General features: G+C 40.1%; 3 protein-coding genes across 6 annotated transcripts; 1 reads left to right on the top strand and 2 right to left on the bottom strand.

Annotated features, from left to right (window-relative positions):
- Positions 1 to 202: 202 nt before the first annotated feature.
- Positions 203 to 5,781, bottom strand: LOC308412761 (putative flap endonuclease 1 homolog). 3 transcript variants are annotated; one of them, XM_080907321.1, is made up of 11 exons: positions 5,500 to 5,781; positions 4,704 to 4,770; positions 3,784 to 3,886; positions 3,538 to 3,592; positions 3,366 to 3,427; positions 3,132 to 3,268; positions 1,819 to 1,879; positions 1,562 to 1,648; positions 1,329 to 1,474; positions 1,054 to 1,198; positions 203 to 944 (listed from the first exon to the last, which is right to left on the bottom strand). In XM_080907321.1, exons 1-11 carry the CDS (start codon positions 5,579 to 5,581, stop codon positions 888 to 890), a joined length of 1,002 nt encoding a protein of 333 aa, XP_080763447.1. In that variant the 5' UTR covers positions 5,582 to 5,781; the 3' UTR covers positions 203 to 887. The 3 variants fall into 3 exon arrangements, with proteins under 3 accessions (XP_080763447.1, XP_080763446.1, XP_080763445.1); XM_080907320.1 differs by having other exon boundaries at positions 204 to 944; positions 1,562 to 1,693; positions 3,568 to 3,592; positions 5,500 to 5,780; XM_080907319.1 differs by having other exon boundaries at positions 205 to 944; positions 1,562 to 1,693; positions 5,500 to 5,779.
- A 90-nt stretch (positions 5,782 to 5,871) lies between these two features.
- On the bottom strand, positions 5,872 to 17,244 carry LOC308412762 (mitochondrial fission factor homolog A-like). Of its 2 annotated transcripts, none has more exons than XM_080907322.1 (7): positions 17,109 to 17,244; positions 16,295 to 16,515; positions 16,026 to 16,204; positions 13,433 to 13,524; positions 13,127 to 13,297; positions 7,682 to 7,757; positions 5,872 to 7,238 (listed from the first exon to the last, which is right to left on the bottom strand). In XM_080907322.1, exons 2-7 carry the CDS (start codon positions 16,509 to 16,511, stop codon positions 7,107 to 7,109), a joined length of 867 nt encoding a protein of 288 aa, XP_080763448.1. In that variant the 5' UTR covers positions 16,512 to 16,515; positions 17,109 to 17,244; the 3' UTR covers positions 5,872 to 7,106. The 2 variants fall into 2 exon arrangements, with proteins under 2 accessions (XP_080763448.1, XP_080763449.1); XM_080907323.1 differs by having other exon boundaries at positions 16,295 to 16,477; positions 17,109 to 17,223.
- Positions 17,245 to 18,435: 1,191 nt separating this feature from the next.
- stk25b (serine/threonine kinase 25b) lies at positions 18,436 to 24,075 on the top strand. Its single transcript, XM_080861180.1, has 11 exons — positions 18,436 to 18,837; positions 19,542 to 19,772; positions 19,871 to 19,927; positions 20,044 to 20,152; positions 21,474 to 21,631; positions 21,758 to 21,943; positions 22,360 to 22,505; positions 22,619 to 22,724; positions 22,805 to 22,876; positions 23,503 to 23,639; positions 23,734 to 24,075. The coding sequence occupies exons 1-11, from the start codon at positions 18,808 to 18,810 to the stop codon at positions 23,771 to 23,773; spliced, it is 1,272 nt and encodes a 423-aa protein (XP_080717306.1). The 5' UTR covers positions 18,436 to 18,807; the 3' UTR covers positions 23,774 to 24,075.
- Positions 24,076 to 25,456: the final 1,381 nt, after the last annotated feature.

Genomic DNA, 25,456 nt, shown 5'->3' on the forward strand with positions numbered 1-25,456 from the left:
GCGAAAAAAGTGAGCCCCAGCCCTCATCCACCGGCGCCATCTGTTGGTTTGGAATGACGCCTCGTATTGTGGTTTAAAATTAACACTTGCCTTTGGAAGTGCTTCAGAAAATAATGTGCTATGAAAACACAGCACTTTTACAGTGTCCATCCGCTCATAAGCACATCGCGCAACAAAACACAGTCAAAGATTGCTTTAATTTAAAAAGGCAAACTGAAACTGATATAAAAATACAAAACAAAGAGCATGAACATAAATTCTACACATTTTTCCATTTATTCAAACACTTCAGTGTCTCTTTTAGACATGATACCACTTGTACATGTTTTAATATTCAAGTCTTTGGTCCCTGCCTTGGCACACTTTACACAACAGGTGCTCATTGAATATCTAGAGATGAGACATCCGCTGTCTCCAGTTTTGGCCTCCCTGACAGTGATCACACTGTTCCCTTTCATAGCCATCCACCTCCTGCTCTGCTTTTCTTGGTGGCTTTGCAGGAAACTGCTGGACACACTGAAGAACTACCCAGTGATTTCCATTGTTGTGGATCATACTGTTCACATGAGATCACTTTACTGTACTGTCAGAGGAGCTGTCTTGTGTGATGCCTATTTTGAGTTCTTCTTAAAAAGTAAAAGGCACTTTGATAAGATAAATCCTGTAAAAAAAGATTTTTTCCTATAAAAATATTTACATTTGTAAAAATATTACCGTAACCCAAGATCAAATGAACAGAATAACATTTCTCTTATGGTGCATATTCAAGATTGGGATGACAGATAAGCCGCATGTTGAAATGGTCCATAATTTTTTGAGATGTCCAGACAGAGATGAACTGAGAGATGAACACTCCCATCCTTGTGGCGTAGACAACTGGCACATGCTTATTTTGACTTTGGTCTCTTTCTGTTGCTGGTTGGGGAGCTTGCATTGTCCACAGGCTAGAGGTAAAGTAAGAAAAGCTAATTTTATTCAAGTTATTTTTACCATTTTATTCCTAAAAACGCACACATTTTGATTTATATTTGCAACACTGTTTTCTGAGCTCACCTGCACTCGCTTTCTGGTAACCCTAAAGAAGTCCTTAATGCAAGTCTGCTTCCCACCACCCTCTGCCTTTTCCTTTTCCCTCTCCTCCCGTTTATTTTCCCGCATCATACGGAACTTCACCATTCGATTACGGATCCTCTCCTCCCTAAAATCAAACAAAGATGACTTTCAATTTTCATATGTATAGTTTCATTCATTCTATATATACATACACATACATATATATACACACACACTATAAGAAGAACAATAGAAAAGCTCAATAAAAAACGTACTTAATTCGTTTGGTGTGACAGAGGAACTCAACCAAGGCCTCCTCATTTGGCTCGGTCCAGATGAGCTCGGGAGCTGAGCTTTGTGGTCCATCCAAGAAAATCTTCCTTGCTTCTCTGTATTTCCACATATTTGGAACAGGATGGGTCTAAAGGCCAGATATCACTGGCTTGTTAGACGTCACATGTTCTTTTGTAAGAGAGGTAAAGCCAAAGCTACAAAGACCATCTGATACCTTTCTGTTGATATGCAAAACCACATCCTCTATGGTACGGTGCTTCTGGATCAGGGTCAGAGCTCTCTTAGGACCCAAACCAGGTATCTTTTCACAGTAGTCGCAGCCGAGCAAAATACACAAGTCAACAAACTGGCAGACAAATACAAAATAAGAGAATAAGACAGCTAAAGTGCATTTCTATAGCAGTATGTCCAATACAGATATATTATAATAAATTACATACTTTCAGAGAAATCTAAATGTTTCAATCTTACCTCCTTATGACCAATTTGGAGTTTTTCTAATAGTTTAGGTAAGGAGTATTCAATGACTTCACTGTAAAAAAAAAGAAAAAAAAAAAGAGCGTAAATAAAACATTAAGTTCAACTAGATCAACTAGTTCACAACTAGATGTCACAATCTAAAACCAAAACAAAGACGAGCAGAAATAATACATTAAGAATAAGTAACCAAACAAAAGACATGAAAATGAATGTTTCATATACAATGATAACGTCTCTTATATTTTTTACCCCTATATTTTTAAACATTTTAGCGAAATACACAACTATTCCATACATGTAACATATATAGATTTTTAAAAAATAATAATATTTGCTTTTATCAAACATGCCATTTGTTCTCAGTTGATACTGTATCTCTCTGAGTACAGTTTAAAAGTAGATTATTTTGTGCTTTGTATGTTATCAGCAAAGTGAGTGATCAACGATATCAGAAAACCTTAAGACGTGTAGTAGTTCATCCATTTATAAAGCTTTCAGCTTTCTTGTGTAGCAAATTCAGTGGATTAATGTTTGTTATCTCCGCCAAGGTCATGTTTTTGGTAGCATTTGCGTGCGCGATATTCTGTCTGTAAAAACGATAACTCGAAATGTCTTGAATGAATAAAACTATGTAGGGGTGTAGAGTGGAGTCATTTCAACAATCCATTATCCACTGGCTACTCCTACATAATGTTTTATGTATCTACACCAGCTGTTTTTAACCAGTCTTTTGCTGCAGCAGTGCTAATTTTTCTAAAAGATTTTGCTAGCATGAAGTTTCAACATTATATATTTACCCATTTTGAAATTAATATCATACTTATAAGAATTCCAAATGTTTTCTTTCTATTTTTATTTATATTTTACACCACATCTCAACTTGGCTTAGAAACTGAGTGTAAACTACCTGCTAATGAGCTGCGAGCAGCCCTTTTCTGTCTGACAGTCCACTGCTGTCTGCAAGAAAAAGTAAGGAGCAGATTTCCTTTTCTTTTCTTGTGAGACTTGTGGCTGTGGTTTAAAATAGTTCACCACCTGCTGCCAGAAAGTACAGTCATTATGGTCTCATCCCGTCTCATCTACTATAAATACAGAAAATTAGTGCAAGTGAGCAGGTTATTACAATAATTTGAGATTCTAATCATTTGACATAATAATTTACATAAAAACACGTATGAGAGCCTCATAAAGCTTTGGATCTGATCATGAACACTAAATTAATGCAACAACCATTGCAAACCTTTGAAATATTTCTTATTTTTAAATATAAACAAATTTAGTAAAGTGAGCTGCACAGTTTCTACCTGTCCTTCTTTGCATTCAGCTGACGAATAAGAATATTGGCTCCAAACGGCAGCGTGTCCATGTCCTCTGAGGCCACAGCGTGCACAGTTCCCTCTCTCACCAGCTGAGCGCACAGTGCCTCAGCGTCCCCTGGAGCCTGAGAGACAAAAGTGACATGCATGAAGAGAAATCTGCAGAGGAGGAAGAAGAGATGAAATATTGCACAAACATTTTCATTACTTAGCAGGTCGTACCTGGATAACAGGTACACCAAGATACTTCAGGAGCTGAAGACATTCTTTAGTCTGTAATGACGCTGCAGTGAGCACAGAGGAAAAACACATCAAAATAATATTCCCAGTAGATCACCCCTGTTCTACAACCACTGAAAACTCAAGTCTTTGTGCATTTTCTGCACAGACCTACCTGTGCCCGTCCAGTTTGAGTAATTCCTACCTGCTGTCTGGGCTCGCTTCTCAAGCTGCAGAAACAACAATTTTCAATCAGTCACAGCCGTCTGTATCTCTGTTATCTGGCAGTGATCAAATTTACCTACACGTTGAAAATATTTACTGTAGACTAGTCTCTCTGACCTAAAGTGTTCTTAAACATGCCAGGAAATGTTTAGTATCATGTTAAGTCAAAAACTATACATGCAGGTTTGTGTCTTACAACAGCCTTCTTTTCTCCAGGAGGCTTTCCATCAAACACAAAGACCGGTTTTATGCCATGTTCCAGGAAAGTGAGTGTGCGAAAGAAGAGACCTGTGAGGGGGCTGAAGAAGAGAAATCAAGAGCATTTCACAAATATACACAGACAAATAAGAATAGAAAGACTTTTTCCTGCACAGCTACCTCGAGGGTTTATAGAGAATGGTCTGAAAAAGAGAAAATATCCAAAAAGCAGTAGCTCTCTGGGTGAAAACGCCTTATTTATGCCAGAGGCCAGAGAAGGATGGCCAGACTGCTTCCCATAGGAAAGCAACATTAACTCAAATAATCATTTGTTAAAACCAAGGTATGCAGAAGAACATATCTGAGCATGACACGCTGAACCTTAAAGAAGATAGGCAGAAGACCACACAAGGTGCCGCTCCTTTCAGCAAGCCTCTGAGGAATGTTTCTAGCCCCTTCTTTAATCTATGCAACAAAGAATTAAGGTTTTTCTGAAGATAAACATGGGTTCAACCCAATACTGGCAAGGTGTACCTAACAATGTGACCAGTGAGTGTATTTTACTGGTGTCAGTGAGGTCTTGTTTACACTAATTGGCTGTATAGTTGCAGGATGTGGTGATTTTTGTAAGCCCTTTCTAATATTTTTAATCTCATGCACTGATAACACAGTGCAACCTTTAAAAGAACAAATTAAGTGAAATGAATGAAAGAAAAAAAATTAAAATCTTTAGAAATGTTATTGCAGGATTATTTTAATTCAAATGTCTACTATTCTACAAGTGTTTGTATTTTTCTAGGCACCCAGTGTACCAGGTTTGATATAAGGAATTAATACACCATGATAAACAGTAAAGAGATAGAAAAAATAACGTTTACTTCAGTTTAACAGAACAGAACAGCATCACATCATGCTTACCTCAGTGTAGGCGTTGCTGCACGGAACTGATTTACAACAATAGAGGTATCGAGTGCGATTACTTTTCCTGTGGAGTATAGTAATACAACAGCAGCGTGAATACACAACAGTTTAAATTTGCCCTTAGACATTAATTACTTTTCAGTAACATCCACTCAAATTACACTTGATTAAATTCACCTAAACGCACTTGAAATGATCTACACTATTAAGCCAAGTCAAATACTGTACTCCGTTTACTTGTCAGGAATTTGTGCAGCGCTGATTTGTACTGTATAAATTGCTTGTAGGATTAGCTTTGCCTATTCTTTTATGGCTTTTCTCAGCAGTAAACAGAGCTGGACTATGGACAACTTCATATACAGTTCAGATAACATTTGATTCCTTGTGTCATGGTGCTCAAAGTGTGAGGCGAATAGTATTAATAACACAGTTGTCACGCAATGCTGTGTGTGTTTTCGGCACTAATAAAGTTACATTGAATTAAAATAAATACTAAGATACAGATGTTTTGATTGGACTGTCGAGTTAGCTGATTAACATAAGAGAAATAGTGCGGACGCGGGTAAGTTATTAATTACTACCTCGGAAAGCCTGATTATTATAGCAGTAGCTTTTAATTCGTGGTACGTGGACTGGTAATACTTAAAAAAAACCGTTTCTTTAATGTCAGGTGCTATAATTACAGCTAGCGATGCTAGTAGCTAGGGGGAGAGTGCTAACATTAGCGGCTAGCAGCTGACCTCCTTAACAGAGTCAGACCTGCTGCTGAAACCATCACCGATCGTGTCTGTACCTGTGTAGTCACTGATATCCTTATACGATATGGCATCAGGAGCATCTGAGCGTATTAAATCAGCCAGTTTAGTGATCCCCATTGTGCCGTCACCACCGACAGTTTCCTCTTCGTGTTCCAGGAAAAAAGGCGAAAAAGTGATTTAAAGTGAGTTAAGTCGAGTTTCCCAGATAATTAGAGCAGGATCCCTTGGATAGTAGATTGTCGATAAAGTTTTAATTGAAGACGTCTCTCAAGTTATGCCTTTCAAGTTAAAAACACATCATCATCTTCTTCTTCCTGGTGCTGCATGCCTGCCACCTAATGGAGAGTGTTGGAGTCAGCGCTGAACACACACACGGCTGAAACTGACATCCATCTTTTATTACAGCAAACATATTTACAAACATCAAGTGTATTCTTATATTACAAAATAATTTAAAGTTTTAACTCCAACATCCAGCTTTAAGTGAGACATGTAGGTACAGACTTCAAAGAAAAACTAACAGCAACTCTTTGCTGACACCTCAGTAGTATATGTGATAAATAAACCTGCGTTAAATACATATTTATATTACTATCAAAATAAAATGGTTTTTTTTGTTTTTTTAATAATTTCAACCAGATCGACCTCTTCTCATTGGACGATCACACACACACTGGCTCTTTGTATCACACTAAATTATGTATAAAATGTCATATTCCATGTTTTAATATTGCAGGTGACTTAGTGGGAACAAAGATGAGTTAACAGCATGGAAAAACAGCACTTCACAGTACCCTACCCTTGTTACTTTGGTTAGCAAATAATCAAGATGACACAACCCCTAGACAAAAACGTTAAAATAAATAACATTAAAGACAGATTAGACAGGCTTTTCAAATGCTGTAATGTACACAAGAAGTTTTTCCAGTAACGAAGGGTCAGCGTTATGGCATCTTTAGAGTCAATCGGTTCAGTTTGACACTTCTGGAAGAATGGTAGTTTATGACCTGCTTTCAACAGAAAAGTCAGGTTCAGTTTTGCAACTATGGTTCCCAAAACATTTGTCACTTATCTAATAATTTGTTCAGGTTAAAAGATTTCATTTACACAACTGTAACACCAGTTCATTATGTGCAATGGATTTGTCAAGTTTAGAGGTGCAAACAGTAATATTTGCATAAACTATTTATCAGTAGGAGCTGACAGTTGTTTGTGTAATTTGTACCGTATTTCATTTACGGCTGATCCAAACCAACCAAAAATATAGGTTTGACAGTGGAGTAAGCTTCACAAATAGGACACATGCTGGAGATAGCATTACCTTAACTGGAGTGGTTGTTGTTGCTGCTAAATCGTTCAGCTGCATTGTCATTGTGCTTTAGCTTTCCAGTCATTCGGCAGTTTAGAAAAAATCATTTACTTCTAATTTTAGTGCTGCGAGACACTAGGCCCACGATTACTGTGAAATTCTGTCACATCGACTTGACAAACAGAAAACAATGTTTTTCTGCCTCATGTTTTACCTCATGAGTGCCGAGACTGACCTGTTTAGGATAAACCTCCATACAGAATTTGCTATAAATCAGTGATCACGTCTTTAACAGGGAACTGCTTTGGTTTCCAGTGTTTTGGGAGACTCCATCTAGCGACGGAACCAGATCCAGGTGTTAATGAGCCAGAAAGCTACGGTGGCAGAATACAGGATCACCTCTCGCTTTGAGCGTTCTTTGTTTTCTTCCTCCAACAGCTGCAGACGCCGATTCAACTTCACAATCTGAAAAAAAACATTTTTTTTTTAAAAAACATTTTAAAAAAGGCGAAACACTCCCTGTACTGGGCCTAACTAAGATTTACTGAAACATGCGCAGAGAAATCTCCACATTTGGCTGTGTTTCATTGCAGTGCACAGAGAAATATAGCCACTAACAATTAAACAATACTCCCACTCTCAAATAAAATCTCTGTATACCTTTTTACTTCTTCAGTTAGTATTTGTGTTCCTTATTTTTGTTTATTTAGAGTCGAGGGTCTAATAACTGTAACTGAACACTTGCTGCGTGCAGCTCTGTCGGCATCCTTCAAAAGGAGCCATATCTATACATTATATCAGAGTTTACCGTAAACCTGAAAGTAAGATAAATACATTTGGACAATACATAAATTATGCATCACCTGCCCCTTTTCATTCATGCAGAAAGCAAGCATATGAGACATTACCTGTCGTCTCAGTGAGGAGGCATCCACTAAGCCGGACTCATCAGGGTTTAAATCCAGGGCCAGATCCAGGTGTGTCCTGTGGAGATGAACACATCTTCATTCAGGCCCTTAATGAGGGATTCGATGATTTTGTGACCAGTATTCAACTTGATGCCTACTCACTATATACCCGCAGATCACATTCACCTATGACTGCTGGCCTCAGCCATAGGTGAATGTGCTCAGCTTCATATGTTAATCTGATTGAATTTGTGCTTAAAACAGTGTGGTAAAGGGCTCACAGACTTTGAAACAATGACACACAACAACAACAAACAGCTATGATCAAATTGTTCTTTTAAAAGTTGGTTCATCCCTGGTAATAACATTTATATTTGACTTCTTTCTCAGCTCAGAAACTGAACACATTACAAAGATGTTCTTGTATTAAAACTTTAACCCCAATTCCAAAAGGCTGGGACGCTGTGTAAAATATAAAGCAAAGTGCAATGATTTGCAAATCCCAGAAAACCATTTTTTATTCACAACAGAACATAGAAAACATGTCAAATGTTCCAACAAACTCATTTAAAAAAAAAAAAAAAAACTGGCTCAGTTTGTGTTCGACGGCAGCAACACATCCTAATAAAGTTGAGACAGCGTCAACAAAAGGCTGGAAATGTAAGTGGTACTAAACAGAAACCGTTGGAGGAACTACTCATTATCATTTTAAAAAATCTGACATTCTGACAAAAATCTCCAATCAAGTCAAACAGCTGAAAATCAATACAGAATTTCAGGCAGCACTGCATTAAAAACAGACATGTCATGGGAATCACAGCTTGGGCTCAGGAACACTTAAAATCACTGTGTGTAATTCACCATTACATTCACAAAAGTAACTTAAGGCAGAAGTGGAAACCTGTGATCAGGTGAAAAACTTGAAATTCCACTTGGAAAACAAGGATGCCACCTCCACTGGACTAAAGAGGAGAGGGACCAACTGGCTTATCATCAACTTTCAGTTTACAAGCCTGCATCTCTGATGGTATGGAGTTGCATCAGTGCCTATGGAACTGGCAGCTTGCACATGTGGAAAGGCACAGTTACAGCTAAAAGGTATATACAGGTATTTGGGCAACATATGCTCCCATCCAGATAATATCTTTTTCAGAGAATGCTTGTTTACTTCAGCAAGACGATGCTAAACCAGTGTTGAACTGACTGGAAACATTTGGAGCATCATGAAATGAAAAATGTGACACAGGAGACCCAGGACTGCTGAGCAACTAGAATCCTCTATCAGACAAGAATGGGACAACTTTCCTCTCCCAAAAGTGCAGTAACTGCTGTCCTCAATCACCAGAAATTTACATGCTGTTATTAAGAGAAGAGGGATGCTACACAGTGATAAACATAACCCTGTCTCAACCGTTTGGTTTTTTTTAACGTGTTGCTGCCATCAAATTCAAAATGAACTAATTGTGGCGGAGGTGTGGTTCCCCCTGGCTCAGCTGCAGGGAAGGCATGGTGCAGTGAGCTCAAGGGGCAGTACCAGAGAGGTTGGAGGGACAGGTAAAGGTTATTAATCTAATGAGGTCTTCCCTTCTTTATAGTGATGTCGAAGACCAGAAGGAGAGACGCGTGTGTGAGGTCAGGTGAAAAGCTGACCGTGCTGAGACACTGGTGCCACACTTAAACACTAGGGGTGCAACGATACTCGTATCGATATTGAACCGTTCGATACAGTGCTTTCGGTTCGGTACGCATATGTATCGAACAATACAAAATTTTTAATTTATTTTATCAACTTTCCTTCTGACGATGCTGTCTGTGTTGAGCGCTCAGTGGATCTGCGCTCGACAGTGCAGCCTAGGCGGAGTAGTTGAACGCACATTCACTGAGCGCAGGGCAAGCTAGCGAGACAGAAGTTAAGCTCTCCTTGCAACATGGCAAAAAAATGGCAACCTCCCCCACCCTCATTCAGATCTGGCGTTTGGAATTATTTTGGTTTTCATGTGACGTATGACCCTGAAGGTTAGCGCATCATGGACTAAAGTAAAACAGTATGTTGGATGTGCCACGCAATGCTCAATTACATGGGTGGGAACTAGTGTGTTAGCGCAGTTAGCTCGTTAACGTGTTGGCCGTCCAGCCCCATGCACGGGGCGATCCGCGGTAGCTCGTTAACGGAGATTTGCCGTGTTGTGGCGTTAAGGTCATTTCAACGAGATTTACGCTGACAGCACTAGTGGGAACAAAACGAATATGACTGCACATTTACTCCGACATCATCCTAGTGCAAAGACAAGTGGAAGCAGACAAAAACATCAAGGATGCATGCTACAAATTTACCCGAGTCATTTAGACAGCGTTAGCACATGATTCTCCTTATGGGGACCTGATATGTTTAATATGCTGCTGAGAATATAGCCCAGAAGAAGCGTATAGTATAGCTTTTATTTTGGAAAGAGCCATTTCTCTGTAATAAACTCTCTTTTCCAAAGATGAGTGATTCCTCAATCAGATATAGGGCTCGCAAAATCGCTAGTAGGGCTGAACGATTATGGAAAATAATCTAATTGCGATTTTTTGCCCCAATATTGCGATTGCGATGCGATATGCGATTATTTTTTAAGGTCTTTGTCTTCTGTATTATTAAACAAAGACAAGCAATACATCATATAGTATGGCCAATACTATATTACATTAATTTTAAACTGTTCTTTCCTGGAAGACAGACCTCTGTTATGATGACATGAGGTGATGCATGAATTGATGACTGACATTTTTATTTAACTTCTTCAATCACAACAGTATATTTGAACATACATAATAGTTTATTTTTAGCTTACAAACATCTGAGCATAAAGTGCTGACAAGGAACCCTGGTGTAAACATTAAAATGAAAGTCAGTACAATGTGCAGATTGCAGAAATATACATAAAAAAAAATCAGTGGCTTTACCACACTCAGTTTTTCGACATCTGTGAACTACTAGACAGTCATTCAATTAAAAAATAATATTAAATAAATAAAACTAATAAATAAAAAATACACACATCTTACTGATCTCTGCAGTCAGTAACATTACACATAAAGTGCAAACATAATAGCAATTGTATAAACACACACACAAACACGCCTTTAAAGTTTAAAGGCGTGAAATTGGACGGTCTAGTTCTGATTAGCGTCACCGCTGTCTCGGTGGAGTTTAATAAACTCGGCCGTCTGCTTCTTGCTATCTAAAATATAACCAGACACTGGTGTAAATTCTCGACTGTCTCATACTTCTGTTTAATAAGTTTTCTGTTTGACGTTTAGTCAGCTGTGTGAAAACCAAGGAGGAACCCACCCGGGGGATTAATAAAGTTTTATTTTATCTAATCTAATAACTTTAATCTCAGCCAAACCGATTTACTCACGAACAAACAAAACACTGAAAAAAGCCCAACAATAACATTTTTAGGTTGTCTAAGTGACTTATATATTACGTTTAACCCGAGCAGCGAAACTCCGCGGTGATCTGAAAATGATGTGCCGGGAGTTGTGCCGTTCTCGGCCGCATCAGTAACCCTCGAGCTCCCGGCTAGCTGTCGAGCTGGTGGGTAGCAGACGCCTCTGAAAACGTCGAAGCACTTTTGCAAATATGGGATATCTTGATAAACCGAGCAGATATTTGATGTTTACACAACTACTTTCTCGCCTGAAAATATGTTAAAAGTTTATTTTGTGACCCAGAAAGATTAGTATGAGTAATTTTAAAACTTAGTAGCGGCCGCCATTGCTGGAAACTGGAGTTTGGCTGGGCCGCGCTATGAATTCTGGGATATGGTAGTAATTTGGACAGCCTTCGGCGCGTCGCTGTGACGTAATCGGTCTACAAATGCGGCCTCAGGAGGATGCAGCCCATGAATTTGGACATGTCCAGAGTATAATCGCAGCCTTTGCGGTTAGAAAATTGCACTTGATCATGTCGCGATATTATCGCAAATGCGATATATCGTTCAGCCCTAATCGCTAGCCCGACGTCCCGGGGCTAGCGATTTTTCCAGTCGGGCTACCAAAATCTATCTCTGCCCTGCCCGTCGGGCTATTGTAGGAAGGAAAATATATGTCAATGCTTTTGCATTCTTTCAGAAATGTAGCTGGGTAATTATGTCATTGGCATCGGTGAGCCACTGTCAATATGTGACATATTGAAATTGCGTTTGAATTTGCGCTTGTTTTTTTGCTTTCACTTTGCAATCGCACGAACTGTGTTAGAGAGCAACAGCACTGATTGGTGAGTGATGATAATTTGCGCACCAATTCCTCTGACATCGTCTTATTAATCGTTAGCTTACTAGCAAACATGACAAGTGAAATCTCCCGCAGCTTAAACATGTGAGAGGTTGATCGCGCAGAGAATCGCTGAGCTTATGTGAGTGCGTGTGTAAAAGCAGCAGGATATATATTTTAGTTCTGCTGAGCCAAATAAGACAGGTCAGGGTGAAGAAGTGACAGCCAAAGAAAAGCTTACCAAATCAGACTATAAGGCAAAAAGAAAGTGCAGCTTTATGGTTTCATGGACAAAAGAATTTCTGTGGCTGCAATATGACGAGCTATATAACCAGGGCTGCACATAAGTGGTCCACAGGTGCGCATTCGCTATCAAAATAAAAAACACGCACAAGATAAGAAGTTAACATTATATAATTATACAATATTATACTTTAATGTATAATATTGTAAAGGAAACAAAACAGGAAACAAAACATCAATCAAAAAATTGCTCTCTTTTTTATTTGGGCTACTTAAATTTATTTTGGGCTACCAAAAACTGAAGAGTCCCTGCCTGAAGGGCTACCAGGGATTTTGAAATTTTGCGAGCCCTGAGATATATTTATTTTATTACTTTTTTGTTTCAGCAACATTAAATTTAAAAACTGTACTTTTGAGTTAAAATATATATTTATAATTTTAATAAATAACAAATTAAAAAGGCATGAACATTTTTTTTGTATCGAAAAAATATCGAACCGTGACACCAAAGTATCGAACCGAACCGAGCCGTGAATTTTGTGTATCGTTGCACCCCTATTAAACACACATGTTTGAGATTTTCAAGTCATTGCATTCGATTTATTTATTTATTTAGCAGTGACCCAACTTTTTTGGAATTGGGCTTGTATTTGCTATTTGCTGAAGTCACGTTAAGGAAAAATAATTATTATTTCTTTCTTGTGAACTAAAGTCGTCAAACATGTAAGTTACACATTGAACAAAGGGGGATGTACACAAGTCAGGACGCCAGGACTGTGACGTATGAGAGTTTTAAATGTCACTTCTTTTAATAAGAAACTCATGCTCATGACTTTTTCCTGAATTTCCCCACAACAATCATCTGTTTCTTTAACAATCTTTCTTAGTGCAAAGATTTGTAATAAATTCAGCCAAAAAGAAATGAATAAAGAAAAAACATACCTGCGATGGCTGTCATCGAGGACCTCAAGGACCTGCTGGTAAGCACGGCGTGTTGTTGACTGGATGTACGACAGGAGCCCAGCAGCTGTAAACAGGTTGATGTTTGCATCCTCGGGGGTACAGAGGGGAGGACACAAACGGACTGGGGGGGCAGAAGGGGAAGGGGTTACACTGGCAGGGAGATAGGTGGGGAGAAACATTAAAAGAAAGAAGACATTTTTATAAATCAACCAAGAGTGAAAGAAAGCTTTACATTGGAAAGGCAGCGGTGGGGAAGCAGCGTTTCAAACGTGGCTGTGGTCGTACCTTATATCGCCTCTGCTGATCTGACTGCTGTGACGGCCGGATACGTTCTCACTCGCGCTGCGCTCCCTTCGAGGCCGACCATGAAAGCTGGCCTGTTGTTAAATACAAATTTGAAATAACATTAAGCTCAGTTTGCAGCAACGCATGATTGCTGATTGATGAACCACACTTAGTTCAGCCAAACTGACTGGAAAAATAATTTTTGGCCACCTGATTGACGTTTTTCCTACAGAAGAATGTGTGATTATTAATGACTCTTCACCAATTACCAATGCATTATTTTTCTATTGTGTCTTAAGAACCACAAACCATATTCCATGGAGAAATCAAAATGGGAAGAAGTGCAGCATAGCACAAAGACAGTCCTTAAAGCTAAAAAATTAATAAATAATCACGTTCAGTTTTCATTGCGTCTCATAAATCCCACGACTCCAGGCAGTTTTTGTAAAAAAATGTCAGCAACACCTTCAAGACCACCATCAAGGAATATCTAAACTGATATTACTAATAAAGTAGAAATAATGCTGTGTGGGGGGGGGGGGGGGGGGGGGGGGGGGAATCTTTCACTTTAGATGTGTAATATATGGTACTGCAACCATGTCCATTTGCATAAACATTTCCCTAAAGTTGGGATTTGCAGGACTATTTGACTAGACAACTACTCTTCGCTATTATCACACGTACTAGTAGTGTAATCTAAATTGTTTTAAATTTTGATTGAAGCCAAATGCAGGTAAATTGCTATGCAGCCACCTGCCATCAGATGGCGCATCGTTGTTGAGAAAGGCCATAAATCTGCTCATCTCGGCCTGATCTCTTTGTTAACACTATTACTGTTTTTTTTAAAGGCAAAAGAATGAGATTGCTGATACAAGCAGTGAAAATGTGCCTTCTCCAAAAGGTCAGTGGGCACTTCCTTAGCAATAGAATGAGGAGTTCAGTCATTTGGGAGGGGCTCAGAGTAGAGCCGCTGCTCCTCCACATCAAAAGCATCCAGCTGAGGAGGACGCCTCCTGGGTAAGGTGCTCTGCTGGTCATTTCCTAATGGGAGGAGGCCCAGGGGTAGAACCAGGACCTGCTGTACAGACTATATTTAATCACCTGGCCTGGGAGGGGGGTGGCTGGATTATTTGTTGTTTTGTTATTTTAGATTTTAACTTTTATTAAAATTCATGACAACCACTGTCATGAATTTTTGAACAGCGTGCATCATTCATAATGATCGACAAAATGCACCACATTTTTCTGTTTAACTCATTGGTTTTTCTGCTGTTAATTTGTCACATTTTAATAATACGTGAACTTGCCTTTGTAGTAATGCATTTATATATTATATTTAACATAGGTTTAAGTGTTTTTCCTTCTTCGTAGTCTGGAGTGTAACATGTAACGTTGATAATGCACGATGCGAGGTGCCGTACAATTAAGCAGCATGATTCATAAATCCATCCATCCACCCATTCGCTTCCACTTATCCTTTTCCGGGGGGCGCTGGAGCCTATTCCAGCTGTCATAGGGCGAAAGGCGGGGTACACCCTGGACAGGTCGCCAGTCTGTCGCAGGGCTAACACATAGGGACAGACAACCATTCACACTCACTCTCACATTCACACCTAGTGGCAATTTGGATTATCCAATTAACCTATCCCCACAAGCTGCATGTCTTTGGACGGTGGGAGGAAGCCGGAGTACCCGGAGAGAACCCACGCAAACACGGGGAGAACATGCAAACTCCACACAGAAAGACCCCAGCCTGATGGTGGAATTGAACTCAGGACCACCTTGCTGTGCGGCAACAGTGCTAACCACCGTGCCACCGTGCTGATTCATAAATCAAGAATGGGATTTATGATTTAAAACTCTTTTGTTTAGAGTTTTAGACCTTATACAGTTCTCAAATATAACTTGATATCTGAGTTTTAGACGAGTCAGTTAATCACATTTTTATCCCCTGTTCATTTGACTAAGAAATTAGTTACCAGGACTATCCCTACGCTATAAATAGTGTGCAAACATGTTTATGTGCCGTCTTCCAAAATCCCAATTGCATTAGTCAAATGCTGATTGACTGACAAGTGGGCTGGAACAGGGAAGGGAGCGGCAATGGAGTTCACTAGGAATGGGAGGATTGTGAGGGAAAAAAAATAAATAAATAAAAAAAAAAAAAAAAAAAAAAAAAAAAAAAATCACAGACCAAAAGATAGCGCATGAGAAGTACAGACAGTGGGTGCAGTGAATACTTTACATTGTTTAACACTCAGTACCACTTCAGCTCTTTGTAGATTATAACTTCACTCTTCTCAGCAGCTGACTGACATACCAACAACAGCACAAGCAAAAGTAGCCCGCAGACCGGTTGTACCACATATTTTGTACAGTGCCTCAATCGACAATAGACACTCTCTGCAAGTAGACAAGCCAATGGAGTGCCAGCATAGTCCCAATGCACTAACACGGCTGAACCATAATTTCAGCATAAGGCAAATATAGTATACCACTACATTATGGATCCACTTAAAGTTTTGAATATAATGAGAGAAGAAAATTCAATATTCTGAGAAGGAAGCTGAGATTACTCTGAAAGAAAACGTACCGCTTGGCTGGGATTGCGCTGCGAGTTGACAGTTTGGTCTGTTTCAAGCGAATCCAGAGGCTGCTCGGTAAGGGTGAGGACACGTGGAGGGGCCTTCATGTTCAGGAGGTCCACAGGAGGAATGGACTGAATCAGATCCAAGTCTCTTGGACATGCAAATCGAGGATCCCCTTCATCCCCTACAGAAAAATTGGCCATGAAATTTTTATACAGCATATACATGTTTTAAACATAATACCTCAAACATGACTGCCAACTGTCATCCTCACCTGCAACAACAATCCTCTCAGGAACCTGCATCAGAGCTGTGTGAGTGGGCAAAGGCTGCTGAAGTGGTATGGATCCCGCTTGGCTCTCTGGGGCCACTTTGAGGGTCTCTGGGATTCGCATGCGCTGGCTGATGCCCTCTGTATACTCCAGCTCAAAATGGATGCGATTCATCTCAGCCACCTCTGCAGAGGGGGTATTGAAAGTTGCCCCACTCATCCAGCTGATAACCCACAAAATGGGAAACAAATGAAACGCACAGATACTAACCAAACAGTGTGGGTGTGACTGCAGCTAAGAGTTCAAAAATATAAGCTCAACTTAATGCCCCATTTTAAATAACACATCAAGGCTCATATCTTGCCTGACCTTTTTATTACATGCCAATTTACAATAAAACACATGCTGCAGTTAACCCTGAATTTAGCCAATTAGCTCAGTAGCAAATGGTGCTACCTAAACTTTAAACACGATCATTAGCCCGTGCAAAAAGCATCTGCTCCAGACGGTGTAAGGTAGTGGGTTTAGGTCCAAGCTAATGAGTACACTACGAGAAATAGCATTTCATGTTACGTCGTTACATAACAGCGACATGAGGTGAAGCTGTTGCTGGCACGTCGCTTCAATGTCACTGAGTGAAAATCCACATAAGACGCCATGTCTAGCTTGTATGTTAGCAATCTAGCTTGTCGCTATGCTTGAAAAGCGTTAACAGACGACGCTATCGATTTTAGCTTATTAAACGCTGCGCTGTAAGCCGCTGACTGTCTGCACTGACATGCTGGTTAGCCAGAGGTCTGTCCTGTCAATACTCACCGTTATGGTTTTACCACCTGGGTTTAAACTGACATGCGCCAACACGCTGTTCGGGCTGTCATACAAATAGCATCAGGGGCTCCTCAAAGGACCAACCGAGACGGACTCAGCGAAAGCTCTCAACGCTTCTAGTTAGTGTGGGTGTAGCTGTTAACGCTACCCCGCGTGACCGCCGGGGCGGTTACTATGAAGTGCACCGAGAGCCGCAGGAGTTGGTGAAAACCAATGGACATTTAAAATTGGCAGTTTAACCTGCTTTATTTACGTAAGTTGGTCGTCTCTTATTTATTTTTATTGTCACATAAGTTAATTTGTCTGAACTGCAAAAATAAAATGTATTTCAAATAAAAGTAGCCAACGTCACGGGAAAAAAAGAAAACAGGGTGGTCAGGGTGACCACATCCCAACAAAGTGTGTGGGGTAAATAGTCTGTGTGTGGGTCACACTAGGGCCGATTAAGATGCGGGACTTTGCTTCAATGTCTGGGTTAAAAATGCACCAACCGGCCAGTTGTTACTGGGGTGTTTTGGTGGCTAGATGGTTTACTTCGAGTGCAGGTTTAAAGTCTGATGGAAATGAAACTTGCATTTTAATGAAGCTGGACCTTTTGTATTGTAGATAGATATTGTAGATTGTCAGCAGTTTCTGGATGATGTCTTTAGGTATGGTGTCTATGTATGACAGCTCGTGCATAAAGGTTTGATTAAATAAATAAAAGCAAAACAAAATATAAACATTCATCCATTCAAAAGATATTACTCAGTCTTGTTAATATGTGTGTTGTCGTCTTTGTCCACACTATCCACTGTGCTCAAATTTATACTATTATATCTTCATCACAGAGACAAACACAAAGATTTACTCCCACATAACACTTGTCTGCATATGGTTAATTTGATTTGCCCTAATTTGAATTTCCAGTTCCTCTGCTATCAATCATACGCAGAAAACACACACAATCATTTCCACAAAATGTAATTTAAACTTATTTCAGCTTTAAATTGAATTGAACTTGTTCATTTTCTATTTTTGTATGTAATGAATCCTCAGTGGTGTTCTAATGCTGTCTGGCAGCTTGTATGGTATTATGTGAGATATATATATGGGACTTTGGTTAGATCTGAACGTAGGTAAAACCATTTTCCAAGAGATCACGTGTTGTAGTTTTTTAAATTAAAATTGTGAATGTAGTTTTATCTTATTTTAATTTTTGCCGTGTACCGTGTTAAGAAAAAAAACTTGAAAGGTTTGAAGAAGCGTGTCTCTGAAGCATGGAGAAATACAACTCCCACAATTCCAACGAATTTAAGAAAAAAACGCGCATGCGTTCTCGAGCTGGGCCATTATTTTGTCCTCCTCAAGCTTCAATTGAACAACGGGCTAAGCGCTCCTTGAAATGAATTAATTATTAATTCACGGAAAGAGCTATTTTTCTCCTCTATTTCGGACCACCGACACTCATGGAGTCTCTCGGTCAGTAGCTCGGCTGCTCAGTCCTCCGTTTTACCCGGAGGCCGAAAACAGTGCGCGGAGTGACAGCCCCGTTAAAGCCTGCAGACTGGCTGTTTATCTAGTTGGCTAGCCAGCCTAGCTAGCTTCCTAGACAGATACGAGGGGAGAAAAAACCCGAAAGGACAATTTATTGACTTTTGAAAGACAGGACTGTGGCCGTCCCTGTCCCGTCCAACCAGCCGAGGGGATGGCACACCTTCGAGACATGCAGAACCAGGTAAAGAAATGATCTTTTCTTCAACTGTCACCTCCCTGCTTCTTATCCAAGACCAGCCGAACCCCCATGGCTTTTCAGGCTTTCCATGAATAACCCGGGTGGTGGGCTAGGCCATAAAAGCAAGTGTTAATATGCACAGATGTGCATTTATGTATATATAATGTTCTTGTCGGTGTCACAGTCAGGTGTACAATTGACTGCCATCAACAAATGACAAATATGTAATAATAATCTCTGATCTTGTATGAGTGTGTAATGACATTTTATTTTTTCAGAGTTGGGCGTTTAGAGTTAAGTCTTTATTAAGATAATATTTTTTGCACTTAGTGACTTCTTTGAAGGCGTTTTTGTTCGCAAATCATTGCTCATTTCCTGCTGTTATGGAGAGACAAAACCACTGAACTTTCAGGGGTCACACTTCTTAAATTACATCCTGGCACAAAGCTCGATCTAGAGTCTAGTTAATTATATAGGGATGTGACTGAATAGATGGGCACTGACATAGATAAGAAGGTTAATTCTAAATCATATTTTATATTTGGGCAGCGCATGCAAACACTATAATATGGAGATAAGGGACAACTGTGAACATGGCTTCTGTGTTGAGACTCGCCCACTCATAAGCACACACATTAAACTACAGGGGGTTGTCACTGTGGTATATACTCTGTACTTAAATCCCTCTTTTGCTCTCACTGGGCCAGAATACTCGGTTGGACCCTGAGGAGTACTTCACCAAGCAGGAGCGGATCGGCAAGGGTTCGTTTGGAGAGGTCTACAAAGGCATCAACAACCGCACAAAGGAGGTGGTGGCCATTAAAATTATAGACCTGGAGGAGGCAGAGGACGAGATAGAAGACATTCAGCAGGAGATCACGGTGCTGAGCCAGTGCGACAGTCCTTATGTTACAAAGTATTATGGCTCATATCTGAAGGTGAGATAATGTAAATACTGAAGTGATACTTGCCCAGATGCTTAAATATACAAACACATACAGTGGTTTGTTCCTTCAATTGTTTCCTCCTCCCACAGGGAACAAAGCTGTGGATTATCATGGAGTATTTAGGTGGAGGATCTGCTCTGGATCTAGTAAGTAGATTTCTATTTTTATGCAGCTTACAAAGTTTTAGACAACTCCTCCAATAGTGCACTTTTCATACTCGAGAGGGAAAACTCATCTTTTTGTCACACTGTCACCATCCTAGCTCCGTCCAGGACCTCTTGAAGAAACTTACATTGCTACTATACTGAGGGAAATACTAAAGGGGCTGGAGTATCTGCACTCTGAAAGGAAGATTCACAGAGATATCAAAGGTAATGAGCACTCACTTCGATCTTTACGGTGTTCGGTCCTTTTAAATCAAACTCTGGTTCATTTTCCTCCTTGGTGCTGTTTGTTTGTGCAGATGTGAACCCAGTTATCACACTTGGGCACAGACCAAAACAGCCACACAGAGACCCTTTGGAAGAGGTTGTCTTGGTGCAGTTCTAAATGAACTCCAGAATAGTTTATTTATGATGTGAATATGTTCCTGGTAGTTGACCCAAACAAACTACCAGGTTACAAGTTTGAGATTTAAAAAAAAAAAAAAAAAACTTCCTGTAGGCACGTATGCTTTGTTTTCAGAGATACAGCAAGGTACTAGAGATGTGCAAAGGTCTGTATGGGCTAGCAGCTATCCGTGAAATGAAAGTAAATTCTGTATATTCTCTAATAGTCCAGGACACAGCACCTTCTTTCTATATTTACACATCTGTCCAGTGAGCGGACTGAACATCCTGACGTGTTTTTTTTTTTTTTTTTCTCTTTGTGAAAAGATACCAAATCATAGGGAAGAACTCAAAGTTTACAAACTCACCAACTATACCAGAGAAAACAAACTATAGGTGTGAACTCACCCAAAGAGTCTCATAGGTGTCAGCTAACAGCTAACATAGTTGTCAAGTTCTGCGCTGGTACAAACTCGGGTATAATTCAGAGCTGTTTTGTAGTGTACGCTGTTGTGAGTACAAGACTCAATGCTGTGATCCAACGTTTTATGTCAACAACTGAACGCTGTGATAGAGAGCTGCTGCACAGCCGGCCTTAACCAGATGCTGCAGAGAAGAAGTGCACACACTGAAATATGCCAACGAGCTGTGTACATTTTTAACACCATCTGTGAGCTTGAAATCTCACAACATGCTGCGTGTGCGAATTGTATACACTTTTACATATTTTGTGTGTGGAGCCTTTTCTGCTCTGTTCTTTCCTTGTTATAAAAAAATGTAACACTTTGTAATTAAGTAATCGCACAAATAAGGAGTTTAAAACTTTGGTGTATTACTCGGTGGGGTGGATTTATTCTCCGTATTATTTGTGTTCTTGTGCTCCTTTTATCTACAGTTGCTTGTGAAATTAAATGCAGCACTCCAGTCTCCAAAATCCAAAATTAATTATTATGATTTTGGATTTCAAAAGTGAAAGTTGGCCTGAATAAGCTGTAACAACATTGTTACTCATTATCTCAGATGTTCTGGCCTCATCTTATTTTTAGCACGTTATATTAACCAGACTGCTGTAACAGATACAAAAAGCAGACCCAGATACTTTAGGTTGTATTTTAACGGTCTGTCTTTTCTGCCTTTCTCCCAGCTGCCAATGTGCTCTTGTCAGAGCAGGGTGATGTGAAGCTGGCAGATTTTGGGGTGGCGGGGCAGCTGACAGACACTCAGATCAAGAGGAACACATTTGTCGGCACGCCTTTCTGGATGGCCCCGGAGGTCATTAAGCAGTCAGCCTACGACTTTAAGGTGAGGCAAACGTTTGTGAACAAGCTGTGTGTACACTGAGAGCATGAAGAGACATCATTTTGTTGTTAACCAACGGGAACTGAATTTTGATGCCTTAAACAGCTCTTTATGTCTTTACCCACTCAGGCTGATATCTGGTCTCTGGGAATCACCGCCATTGAGTTGGCCAAAGGGGAACCCCCCAACTCTGATCTACACCCCATGAGAGTCCTCTTCCTAATCCCCAAAAACACTCCACCCACATTGGAAGGCCCTTACAGCAAACCCTTTAAAGAATTTGTAGAGGCTTGTCTAAATAAAGACCCCCGTTTTGTGAGTAAAACACCAACATACATGAGTATCATACATCTGGTAATAACTGCTGCACTGAGAGAAACTGAACATGAATTCTTTATCCTACCAAGTATTTTGGATTAGCATGTCCGGTCCTTAATAGGAATTAGAGATTGTTCTGGTTGTTTCTCAAATATTCCAACATGATCCAAAGTGCGCTCTTGAAAGGCGCCAAAACCTTTCCAAGTAATTTGACACTGAAGCTTGCTTTAGCATGTGTTTGTAGACAACAGCACTCCAACTTGTATGGGCTGAGTGATATTACCCTTGGTTGTACATTTTTATGCTCCTCATGTTTTTATTCACTACAATATAAAGCACCTTGAGGCAACAGTTGTTGTGATTTGACGCTGTATAAATGGAATTGAATCGAACTGAATTTCTTCTCTGCACAGAGACCAACAGCCAAAGAGCTTCTGAAACACAAGTTTATCACACGTTACACCAAGAAGACAGCTTATCTGACAGAGCTGATTGACCGCTACCGCCGCTGGAAATCAGAGGGACACGGGGAGGAGTCCAGCTCTGACGACTCGGACATGTTAGTCTCAAGAACATCACACTTATTTGCATTAACAATCAGGGTGTATCTGTCAGGGGTATGTTTACTCGTCCTTTCAATCTTCTTCCTCTTCCTGTCCCCGCTTCTTTCAGGGATGCTGATGGTGATGTAGATCAGTGTCCCATGTGGACCTTCCCCACAGTCAGGCCCACTTCTATGAACAAGTTACAGAAGGGCTACACGCACACAGATTCAGAGGTAAGGCAGACTGAGCAGAGACGGAAACACCAGGTCGAATCTTTTTTCCTTTCTTCTTACGCTCTGTTTTCTCTTTGCAGTCAGGAGATTCTGTGAAAAGGCAACCAAAGTCACAGTGCTTGTCTGCTTTGGTAACACCCACCTTCAGAGAGGTAGGCCATACTGCTGCTTTTTATACAATCTCAGATTCATTTAGATAAAATGTAGTAGTCGGAATATTTGCTTGACAATTGAAAGGTCATTAGGGTCCAAAAAGAAGGGCATCCAATGTAAGACTGCCAAATCAAACACGCAGCATTACCTAGTGTGGCGACCCCTTGTGGCAATTAAGCAGCCGACAGCAGCGTTTAGATTCATTTAGACTGGGCGTCGGCAACCTTCAGCATCAAGAGGCATTTTAGCTCCTGCTAGCAAACAGTTGGATAAAAAAAGAAGCACACGTGGGTAACGGGGCACAAACAGGCGGATGAAATTGGGAGAGGATAAATCAATATATATATATAGTAATTGTAACCTGTGACTAACGCGAGCCACAGGTTGCTGACCTCTGATTTAGACAAAGGGCCAACATCATGACACCGTGAATCTCTGCCTTGTTTTTTACCATTAACAGGTAAGAGTGAAGTGGGTCTTGTTATGATATTAATAAAAAGCTTGCCCCCACATAACCTGTTTCATTATATTTACTCTAAACAGAAGGATTTTTTTTTTCTTTTTTTAAGTTTCTCACTGCACGGCATACTAAATCGTTCCTGTTTGATTTTTCCTTTACCACCAGTTGAAGGAGAAGCGGCGGGCAAGTGGCGGCGGAGTAGGAGCCATTGAGGAACTGGAGAATGCCTTCAACCTGGCAGAGGAGTCCTGTCCGGGCATCTCTGACCGTCTCGTTACACATGTGATGGAGAGAGTGTGCAGGTGATGTACCGCCGTCTCAGCCGGGCTGTTTAATATTAAACAGCAAATACACACTTATCTTATTCTGACCTGCTGCTTCATGTCGTTCTTTTAGGTTTTCTTTAAATGGCAACACCACCCCGTCTTCGCGGTGAAAGCCTCGCTGGATGTAACGTGACCCTTCGACCCTTTTTCAGTCCCCCCCAAATCCACACAGCTTCTCAGATAAGGACCACAGACGAATCCCCACCCACCTCCATCCCCTCATACCTGTACACCCTTCCAAGTCCAGCCCCTGAAGAGATCTTTTAATTAGTTATAATTAAATATTTTTACAGTTTTTCTTTATGAGCGGAGAGTATTTAAGACAAAAAAGCCATGACAGTTAGAGCGTTGTGTATCCATGTTAGTGGAAAAAAAACCAACTATAATAAATTCTATGAAAACTGTTCCATTATCTTTGCTGTCATATGTCATTAATTTAACTACTGGCTCATGTTTCTTTTTTATAGAGGACCTATAATACTTTCCTTTATTTTCTCTCATGTATATGCTGTTACACGCTTGATGCTCAGATTACACTTGGCCAAAGTTTAAGTTTACTGCTCAAAAAGGAACACTTAGTCCTCGCAGTATAACACCAACTCATGTCAGGAGTATCAACCTGGCCAGGCTGGAACCTCAAACCACTGTGAATTCATTTTGTGTGCTTTTAGAAATGAAAATGATAGCGTGATGCTGAGCTTCTGGGCAGTATTTGAGTATTTGGCTGCTTCACCAGCATAAAGTCCAACAGTGGCTCTGGGGATTTCATTCCTGTACTATTCTGTGTTATACTGGGATCATTAAAGGTTACCTTCATTGTTTTGAGCAGTGTAATTACATCAGTGAGCTAAAAAGAGCCCAGACTTAAGACTGCTATCAGTTTCAGACGTTTTTTTCCTACTCTTGATTCTGTATGGTGCATTGCGATATCCTTATTATGGTCTTTTCAGGTACATACATTTAGCTGTCAGCACAGAAGCCCCACCCATGTGCCATACAAGCCTGTGTATGAGAACGATATTGAGAGGAAAGCTGGTTTTAGGGGAGGGTGAAGGAAACGAAGAGGTTGTTTCAAATACAAGATGGTTGAGGATTATTTGTAACAATGATTTCCAAAGATATTGGAATAATGGTCTAAGATGAAAGTATGGACCTAGAAACATAATAGGTTAATTTTAAATACAGTGCAAAAGTCTTGAGTCACCCCTCTTTTCTTTATATTTTGCTCCCAAGGAGCCAGACTTTTGTAATTTCAAAAGTGCTATTGAGCAGTAGTTCTCAAGGACGTCTTTCAAAAACATATTTTGGACCTTGGCTGCTTTTTCAGTCCAGTCCTTGCACCTGTTCATTGCCAGTGGAACGTTTTCTTTTTTCTTTTTTTTTAACGACCAGCACCAATGAACCATTCAAGGGCTGCATTTCAACCAGCAGCAATGGGATTGTGTCATAAATGATGGAATTATAAACCAGGAAAAGTCCGATTTTGTTCCAACATGTAACCCTATCTAAAAAGCATAAAGAAGAATAAAGGTACATATTACAATTCATCTTTCAGACTTGCTAGAACTGTTTTTTGCCTTATTGTGTTAATAAAAATGTGTTGCACCTTTTTCTAGTTTTCCTAGAGAACCATGAAGAAATGAGGGGTGGCTCAAGACTTCTGCCAAGTATCAGTATCAGCTTTAACCTAGCCTATACAGGGAGTGCAGAATTATTAGGCAAATGAGTATTTTGTCCACATCATCCTCTTCATGCATATTGTCTTACTCCAAGCTGTATAGGCTTGAAAGCCT

Source organism: Rhamphochromis sp. 'chilingali' (assembly GCF_963969265.1).
Source record: "Rhamphochromis sp. 'chilingali' genome assembly, chromosome: 16".
Taxonomy (NCBI): Eukaryota; Metazoa; Chordata; class Actinopteri; order Cichliformes; family Cichlidae; genus Rhamphochromis; species Rhamphochromis sp. 'chilingali'.

Excerpts from the sequence above, each read along its gene's own strand:
- LOC308412761 (XM_080907319.1), bottom strand. The coding sequence starts at position 5,581 with ATGGGGATCACTAAACTGGCTGATTTAATACGCTCAGATGCTCCTGAT. Across the intron at positions 3,593-3,783 it reads CTGGAGAAAAGAAGGCTGTT|CTTGAGAAGCGAGCCCAGAC; the intron begins GTAAGACACAAA and ends TTGTTTCTGCAG. Across the intron at positions 1,199-1,328 it reads TGTCACACCAAACGAATTAA|GGAGGAGAGGATCCGTAATC; the intron begins GTACGTTTTTTA and ends GTTTGATTTTAG.
- LOC308412762 (XM_080907322.1), bottom strand. The coding sequence starts at position 16,511 with ATGAGTGGGGCAACTTTCAATACCCCCTCTGCAGAGGTGGCTGAGATG. Across the intron at positions 13,525-16,025 it reads AGCGCAATCCCAGCCAAGCG|GCCAGCTTTCATGGTCGGCC; the intron begins GTACGTTTTCTT and ends ATTTAACAACAG. Across the intron at positions 7,239-7,681 it reads CCTCCTCACTGAGACGACAG|ATTGTGAAGTTGAATCGGCG; the intron begins GTAATGTCTCAT and ends GTTTTTTTTCAG.
- stk25b (XM_080861180.1), top strand. The coding sequence starts at position 18,808 with ATGGCACACCTTCGAGACATGCAGAACCAG. Across the intron at positions 20,153-21,473 it reads GATTCACAGAGATATCAAAG|CTGCCAATGTGCTCTTGTCA; the intron begins GTAATGAGCACT and ends CCTTTCTCCCAG. Across the intron at positions 21,632-21,757 it reads AGTCAGCCTACGACTTTAAG|GCTGATATCTGGTCTCTGGG; the intron begins GTGAGGCAAACG and ends TTACCCACTCAG.